The 8,748-nt window shown below is 55.8% G+C and overlaps 1 protein-coding gene across 1 annotated transcript; it reads right to left on the minus strand.

Annotated features, from left to right (window-relative positions):
* Positions 1–852: 852 nt before the first annotated feature.
* On the minus strand, positions 853–8,693 carry LOC123931141. Its single transcript, XM_045987955.1, has 5 exons — positions 8,556–8,693; positions 7,360–7,433; positions 2,658–2,825; positions 1,991–2,122; positions 853–1,106 (listed from the first exon to the last, which is right to left on the minus strand). Exons 2-5 carry the CDS (start codon positions 7,430–7,432, stop codon positions 970–972), a joined length of 510 nt encoding a protein of 169 aa, XP_045843911.1. The 5' UTR covers position 7,433; positions 8,556–8,693; the 3' UTR covers positions 853–969.
* Between the last annotated feature and the right edge of the window lie 55 nt (positions 8,694–8,748).

The following is an 8,748-nucleotide window of genomic DNA, read 5'->3' on the forward strand; positions in this document are numbered from 1 at the left end:
CTCTGGCCTCCAAGAAGCCAAGTTGGGTGCTGTTCCAATGTCCTTCTAAAGCAGGAAGATGCTGCCACCAGGGGCTTTCCTTAAACCTGCCCTGAATTTTAAGTTGGGTCTTTCAAGCCTTCTTACTCCCAAAGGCCCTCTTCCTGTGACAGCTGACCTCTGGTCAAGCTCCAGAGGCCAACTTCCCCTCGCAGCTAACTGGACCGCTCCACGGCCATCTCCCCCGCGGCACACTCCGACACGAAGGCCACTGGGAGAGCCCTCCGCCTGCCCTCTGTGCAGCTCATCACACAGGCTGTGGGAGGGCTCCTCCTGCTGAGGCAGGGTCTCCACGGATCAGCGAGGGGACCTAACGTGCAGCGCAGGGGGGAGAGCAGCGGGGCCGTGGGATGTGAGCCCACCAGGAGCCTGCTGGGGCCAGAAGGACACTCGTTCCCCAGCGCTGGCTTCACTGTTGCTTTCTAGACTAAAAGGCTGCAAGTGGCCAGGGAACCAAGTCCATCACTCAGACCTCAGGCCGGAGCTCAGGGCTCGGCTGACCTTCCCAGGCCTGCGGCCACCCACTTCCGACAACACTGACCATTTCAAAAGGGGAGGTCGGTCCCAGAAGAAAAGTAACCACCAGGACCTCCAGGGGTCCAGCCTCTGCAACGGGATTTTACGCTCCTGAAGACCCCTCGAGAACCGACATCTCCCATCACAGGACCCTACACTTTTGAGTTTTTCTAGGCTATCCCCTTAAACAACTTATTCTTGCCACTCGTACCCAAAACGTATTTACGTCAGGCACGCGGGAGAAACGGTTTCCGGCAGGTGCTGTCACGCAGGCATCAAAGAAGCGACCACACAGCGCGCGCAGACTGCTCGTTTATTAGCATTGGTGCCGCGACACGGCGGTTTCCAGGGACGCTGCTGCGCTGTACGGAGGTGGGACCGCGCGGCCGGGCTGGGAGGCCGGTGCCGGCTTCTCTACTTCTTCCACTCGTTCTTGTCGTAGTCCCACTTGGCCGAGAAGCCCTCAATCGGGCTGACCTTCATGTCGAGCATCCGCTTGGTCTGCTTAGCCACCCAGTCCTCCTCGAAGGTGTGCGGGACCGGGCCGTACACTAGAGCCCAAAACAACGTCGTGAGACCGCCCTGCCTGGACGAAGCGTCTCTGAGCCCACAGGTCCTGCGGGTCAGGTCCTCCCCAACACATCACACCAGCCGCCAGGCTCGTGAAGTCATCTCCCACGCAACACCCACACCCACCCCCACACACAGGCTCTGAATTCTGGGCACGGACAGCTCTCGGTATTGTTCCTTTGAGGATAAAAGATGAGCAATCAAGTAAGAGCCAAGAGCACGCAGATTTCTTGCAAGATGCAGCTCACGGGGCGCCCGGGCTAGCACGGGGCACAGACAGACCCCCCCCAACTCGACTAGTGAGATCGAATCCACAGGCATGAGTAACCCATGTCCACAGCAGACCGGAAGGACAGGACTCCCACTGCTGGGAATGAGAAAAGCCCATTCTGCCTGGACACAAGGAACCGAGAGACAGCACGGAATGAGCAGACAAGCCCGACACGGTCAAAGCAGAAACGGAGAGGCCTGAGGACCCAGGACTCCGCTTACTGAGATGTGCTCGTCCTGCAACGCAAACAGCCCTCCCGTGAGCATGCACGCCCTTTCGCCCGATCAAACCCTCACCACGGCACCACAGTAACCGTCTGGTGGGCCAACACAGCGCCACGGCAAGGTGGTGTGCCGGACAAAGCGGGGAAGTCACTCACTGCCGAGCACAGCCTGCGTGGACAAGTCAGAGCCCGCTCACACCTGCATTAACCTGAACCGGCTTCCCAGAGCCAGCCCGCAGGCCTGGAACGGCTCCCAGCACGGAGGTGCCTGCCCCGCACACACGCGCCCTCAGTCCACTCCTGCACACCGGGCCCAATCCGGTCTCGGGCGGCTGCAGCAGAGACGCCAGACCTCGGCCCTCCGCACTCACCGTAGTACTTCTCCCAGATCAGGATGAGAGCGGTGAAGCCGAGGAAGAACATGGCGGCGCCCACGACCGTCTTCCACTCATTCGTGCTCCGGTTCATTTCGGCAAAGCTCTCGTTGAACTTCATGCGGTACACTGCGGAGAGAGCACACGCACTCGTGGGAACGAGGGCAGCCGCGCCCTCCTCCGCAGGGCTCCCCTCCTTCTCCCCCCGGAGCCGGGGGACCACGCGCCGTGCCTGTGCTCACACATGCGAAAATGCACGGAGTCGGCTTCCGGCAGAAAAACCCACAGTGAATTCCTTCTTTAGATTACGGCACAGGATCTGCGTAATCCCCGAACTTCCACTCCCCTTTCCCCGCTGACAGCATTTTGCTGGGTTGATGTCCCATCAGTAAGCGCCAGAGGCCCCGGTCCTGCCGGGCAAGGCGGCAAGAAGCCACAGCCACCGGACCCCCACCTGCCCGCCCCGCCCCGGGGACCAGAGCCCCACGAGCACAGAGGGGCCTGGGCAGAGGCGCAGCCTGCCCACGGAGCCAGGGCCCCGCGGGAAACAGCACAGCGGGCCCCCGAGCACGCTGGTCTCCGGGCAGCACCCCCCAGCCCGCAGCCCAGAAACCAGTCAAAATGCTCTCCTGCGCTCTGCCGACCCTCCCGCTTCAATACCCACATTCAACTTTCTCATCCACGGAGAGGCTGCTCCAGGAAGCCTTCTCCTTCTCTTTCAAGGCCTTCTGGCCGGCAGAGAGGTTCCGCACGTGGGCCACATCGGGCAGGGGGTAGTCACGCCGGTCGACGTAACCCGGGAGAGCGTAGTCTTCACTCTTCACGACGCCTCCTACCAAAGAAGCGGGCGAACGGGTGAATGTTCCTACACGTTCAGTTACAAAGCAAGGCACATCCGCCCTGAAGACGTTCCCCCGGCGACCTGCAGCCGTGCTTCAAGCGGTCAGGGACAGTCGTGTGAAGGAGGGAGTGAGCAGGCCTGTCCCGCACGGCCCAGACGGCAGAACAAGGGGTAACAGCAGCCCTTCGTACAGCCAACACGCACCTGCCGGGGCAGCTGTCCACAGGGGCAGCACAGCCCACAGCTGATGGGACCACACAGAGGCCACCCAAGGGCTCCCAGGACACCCTATTGGACTCGAGTAAGGCCCTTCTTTTTTTTTTTTTTTTTTAAAGATTTATTTGACAGACACAGATCACAAGTAGGCAGGGAGGCAGGCAGAGAGGGGGAAGCAGGCTCCCTGCTGAGCAGAGAGCCCGATGCGGTGCGCTCGATCCCAGGACCCTGAGATCATGACCTGAGCCGAAGGCAGAGGCTTAACCAACTGAGCCACCCAGACGCCCTGAGGAAGACCCTTCTCTCGGAGACTCGAACGAAGGAGGAAGCACAAAACCAAGAGAAAACCCATAAAAGAAACAAGTGTTCAAAGGTCAGACACCAAAACATATGGCACCGTTCACTGTAACAAAACATGCGACCCGTGTCCACCAGAGGCTGCAAGCAAAGGGCTCCACAGGGCATCAGGGAGCCTCTCGCTCCCAGGTTCAGGTTTACGGGCACCTACCATGAGCCGAGCACACGCTGGACGTCTGAGACCAGGGAACGAAGATGGTTGGTGCGCACACGCCAGCAGCGGGACACGACGCAGACAGACAGGTCACCAGGGATTACGGAGAGAGGGCTCGGGAAAACGGAAAGGCGCAGCAGAGGAAGGGAATCGGGGGCGGGTGCACATACAGCGGCAAACAAGACCCGACACTCAGGAGACCCCTGTGCTCGACGTGGACAGTCGTGTACTCGGCGAGTCACAGAATACGGGTTTGCTCTTTTTCTAAGACTGTACACCGTGTGTGCTTCCTTACACATACACGTAAGTGTACATACAAAACTCCTGGCAGGAAAAACCCTGCTCGTGGCCAGTGGGGAGAGAACTAGATGGGGATTTCTGACCACAGACAGAAACTTCGGTGCCTTTAGACAAGGATGTATTCGGTAGTACTCAAGGAAAGAGGAAAACAGTTCAGAAAGCAGAAAAGAAAGGATAACTTTACTTTTATTTAGAGGCTTCCCTAAATAAAGCTGCTGAAATCTGCTTTTTCAGTTCCATCCTCCATCTGCCAAGAAAATGTTGTGATCCAACCTGGCCTGGAAGTATGAAATCCTGCAGAAACACTCATTTCCATTAGCTCGAACCAATGACTAAATTCTCCCAAGTCATATTAACAGTTAAAATACATCATTTCACCTCAAAGTAGAATTTCTGAGGCTGATCTTCGCCATGCGAATGGCCAGCATGCTTACACATACCTGAGCTTATCCCCAAAAAATTTAAGGTGGAAATGACTAGAACTACTTTCCAACTTTAAAATTCTAAGTTCGCTTAAAACGAGTGCACTAAAAAGAACGGCTGTACACCAGCGCTCAGCTCGCACGTTAACTACTACAAACAGAGGTGGACTGGGGTAATGAGAACATTCTGTACCTCACTGTGGTGGTCAGGACACAACTCGGGGACTGAAATGAAAACCACTCAAGGGCACACTTTCAACGGGCGGATGCCTGCTGTGTGAATTACATCTCAATAAATTCTCATAACCGTGGAGCACCCTGAGCATAAAATCGCATTTTCTAGAAGGAGGACGGCAATCTGTGATCTCAGGGCTGCCGGGGTTCCTCAGCATTTGGGGCTCAGTCCCCCACACCCCGCAAAGACTAGCATCCCAAGCATTCTTTGAGAGAGCGCGAGAAAGAGACTTCTGCATTCGAGAGAGCAACTCGCTGTCTGTCCTCAGCTGGGGTTTTCACTGAGGCTCTGCTGAGGAAGCCCAGGGCACAGGAGCTGCCCCCCCACTCAGACGTGTCACCGCACCAGCACCCGAGTGCAGTGCTGGCCGCTGGCGGCGCATCACCATGTTACTATCCTGTGCGGAACCGGTCTGTGTCCTCAGGTACGACCTGCATGACAAACAGTTAAAAACAACAGGACAAGACTCATTCAAGAGACTGCGGTGCCATCTGCCTACCGCGTGAACTCACGACAATGCAGAAGAGGCAGGTCCTCAGCCGCACAGAGCTTGCACTCTAGAAGCAGAGACAGACAAGACACACAGACCTCAGTGTGTCACTGCCTCGAGCAAAGACAAAAGGAGGGCGATGTAGGACAGGCAGCGCCTTCACAGTGGCTGGCGAGGGAAGGCTCTTCTAAAATATCCTTGGCATTGAGGCCGATGAGTAGAAAAAAGCTCCCGCCCACAGCTCCGGAGCTGCGGCAGGAGCAGCAGCCCGCTGCCTGCGAGGACGGTACCACGAGGGGCTGGACGCTGAGCAACCCTGGAGGACTCGTGTGGCTGTGCTGTTCGCTGCTTTCAACAGTGGGACGACATCAGAAAGGTTAGCTGCAGGTCACAACTGAGGCACGAGAAGCCACTCAAGGATTCCAAAAAAGAAGTATTTTAGGGGCGCCTGGGTGGCTCAGTCATTAAGCATTTGCCTTCAGCTCAGGTCATGACCCCGAGGTCCTGGGATTGAGCCCCGTTTCAGGCTCCCTGCTCAGTGGGGAGCCTGCTTCCTCCTCTCTCTGCCTACTTGTGATCTCTGTCTGTCAAATAAATAAATAAATAATCTTTTTTAAAAAAAGGAGAAACCTGATTTAAAAAAATAAATAAATTGGGGCACCTGGGCTCAGTGGGTTAAAGCCTCTGCCTTCAGTTCAGGTCATGATCTCAGGGTCCTGGGATCGAGCCCCGCATCGGGCTCTCTGCTCAGCAGGGAGCCTGCTTCCCCCCCCCCCTCTGCCTGCCTCTCTACCTGCTTGTGATCTCTCTCTGTCAAATAAAGAAAATCTTTAAAAGAAATTTAAAAAATTAAAATAAGAAAAATCCTAAGAAACAAAATAAATAGAATTATCTGTGTCCACAGCGTTATCCTAGGCAGTTTAAGAAATAGAGGAAAATATAAGACAACAGTATTAGAATTCAAGGATACAATTTCAGGGAAAATTTCACACATAGGGGCGCCTGGGTGGTTCAGTGGGTTAAAGCCTCTGCCTTTCGCTCAGGTCATGATCCCAGGGTTCTGGGATCGAGCCCCGCATCGGGCTCTCTGCTTGGCAGGGAGCCTGCTTCCTCCTCTCTCTCTCTCTGCCTGCCTCTCTCCCTACTTGAGATCTCTATCTGTCAAATAAATAAATAAAATCTTTAAAAAAAAAAAATTCACACATAAAGCAGTTACTGATTATTGACCCCAAGATACATAAACCTTGCTCTCCAAATTCATTACCACTATTCAAGCCTTGCACCTGACCCCTCACTAACACAACCTTCCCCATGAATTTGCATTTTGTCCTTTTGCTTGCTCTCCCTCTCCCTGTGGGAATATGAACTTAAACCTATAGAGGTTAGGGACATCTGGGGCACTCAGTCAGTGGAGCACCTGCCTTCAGCTCAGGTCATGATTGGGATTGAGACCCACGTCGGCTCCCTGCTCAGCGGGGAGTCTGCTTCTCCCTCTGCCTCTTGGCCCATTTGTGCACACCCTCCCTCTCGCAAATAAATAAATAAAACCTATAAAAACAAAACAAAACAAAAACAAAAACCTAGGCGGTTAAAACTACTAATCCTTGAGCACAGTGAAGCTTCCCCTCAAGAAAACGTTCCTGAACCCCAGGCCAGGCTAAATGGTTCTCCTCAAAGGCTGCCACTTAAACAAGCACCGCCTTCACGTATCTGTCTCTCTCCTGACTGCAAACACCCTGTGCAGTGATTCCTCTCGTGTTCTTTTTGTTCTCAATGCTAACAACATCTGGTACGAAGATGCTCCATAAACACAAAACTAAACCTGCTACGTGCCAGGCTCCGAGCTAAGCTCTTTACAAATATTCCAGGTGAGAAAACAGATTCCTGTGCATAAGTCGCTTGTCCAAGACAGAAATGAGATTAAACTCTGCTCAGACTAGAATGTCCAGGGTCTGTCTCTTCCATGCCCCAAAAACGTAAACGGTACTGAAGAAAACTGGTTGCGTGTTTTTTTTTGGGGGGGGGGGAGAGATCATTAAAATCAAGTATGGGGGACATCTCTTGAAAGGGGTGGAACCTGAATCTGAAAAGGGAAAAGGAAGGGAAAGACGGGAAAGAAATAGCAACATAAACAAAGATCGAGACTAGTACTCAGTATGATTCATAAATATTCTGTAATCTGTAAGTATGCCCTGTTAAAATATTTTTACTCCCCCTAAAGTCGCACAGCAGCGGAGTCAGGATCTCAGACACCTTGGGTCACCTGTGTTTGAAACTCCAGCACAAGGGCTTACACACGGTGGGAGCAAAATGGAATGAGCTCAGCCATTTAGAAGAAAAATTACACTTACCATGTGCTCGTACACACACAGAGGTGGAAATCGCTCGCTTGCCGATTAGGCTGAGCACTCTGGTAGCCAACATTCTGAAAGATAAAAACATGCACCTTCTCCATGAACAAGGGGAAACACCTGCTAGGGATTCCAGGGCATTTCATTTTTGCTTTCTTCCCCACAGCACAGATGACCCATTATTCCTTAATGACTCTGAATCCAGAAATAACTAAGATGAAGTCTTTCTTAGCAGTCAACCCGCTTTTACGGGGCTGCCTTATAAACCAAACGCCCTAACAGGCACGCGCTACTGGAAATTAGTAGAAAACCGGCTTGCTTAAAAAGACATGGAGGAGTGTTTTCCTAAGACTGAAAAGGTAGGAACTCGCCAGCGCTGGGTGACCCAAATGGGGTCCACTGTCCGGCGGAAAAGAATAAACAGCTGGAAGGGACCGGCATGCAAGGCACGCACTGAGTAGTTGATGAAAACCTAGAACTCGCGCAGCACAGAAAGGGACATCGCGCAGGACGGCTGCAAACACGGCCTGGTCCGCTTCCAGCCCCTGCGGACAAGGGATGACCTGGATGACCCACCTCTCCCCTGGGTCCTCCCAGCTTCAGGCCCTGCTCCGCTCTCCCCTAGCTCCCCCTGTTTTAAAGCGGACTCGCTGACGACACGAAAGGGGCTCCGGGCGCATTTGCAGAACAGCCCCTCGGAGGCCGAATACACTGAAGCATGACGTCAGGCCAGGGCTCGCTCGCAGCCTCTTCTCTCCCCGGCCTGGGCCGCGTGTGGGCGGACACTGGGCGGCTGCGGCAATGCGAGGCGGAGCGCCTCTCCCGCAGCCCCGTTAAACCGGGGCGGTGGCGCAACCGTCGCTGGAGAGCTGCGAGCCCAGGCTGCAGCGCGAACCCCGCGCCCCGACCTAGGTCAGCGGGCGCCCCAAGGTCAGAGCCCGAACGCGGCCCGCGGCCGTAGCGGTGCAAACGCAGCCGGGCCAGATGCTGCGGGGGACCACACAGGCCGCTAAGCGGCGGCCCCCGGGCCCCGAGTCCCAGCCGAGCGGCCTCAATGTCACCGGATTCCGAGGCCCAACCCCCGCTCCCGCCTGGCGCCGGGGCGCCGAGCCGCCCGCACACTCGCCCGCTGGCCCCGGGCCCCTGGCGCTCCCCGACCCCGCGGCGAGGGCCGCCTGCAGCCCGCCGCCGCTCACCTGCCGCTACCACCCGCCGCTGCCCACCGCGACCGCCGCGACCGCCCTCTGCGCCCCGGCTGCGAGCGACCGGAAGAGAGCAAGGGCGCGCGCGGAGCACCACGGGATCGAGGAGGACCCTGCCGCGCCGGAGGTCACCCGAACGGAAGCGGAGAGGCGCCGCGAGCGTCGTAAAAGGCCGGGCCGAGCCGCT

The sequence above is a fragment of the Meles meles genome, chromosome 19, assembly GCF_922984935.1.
Source record: "Meles meles chromosome 19, mMelMel3.1 paternal haplotype, whole genome shotgun sequence".
In the NCBI taxonomy this organism is placed as follows: Eukaryota; Metazoa; Chordata; class Mammalia; order Carnivora; family Mustelidae; genus Meles; species Meles meles.

What these genes read in the sequence shown, in the direction of transcription:
- LOC123931141 (XM_045987955.1), bottom strand. Translation starts at nt 7,432, where the DNA reads ATGTTGGCTACCAGAGTGCTCAGCCTAATCGGCAAGCGAGCGATTTCC. An exon ending in CGTGGATGAGAAAGTTGAAT is followed by an intron (nt 2,123 to 2,657) that starts GTGGGTATTGAA and finishes CTCTCTCCGCAG; the next exon opens with TGTACCGCATGAAGTTCAAC. An exon ending in GATCTGGGAGAAGTACTACG is followed by an intron (nt 1,107 to 1,990) that starts GTGAGTGCGGAG and finishes TTTGGGCTCTAG; the next exon opens with TGTACGGCCCGGTCCCGCAC.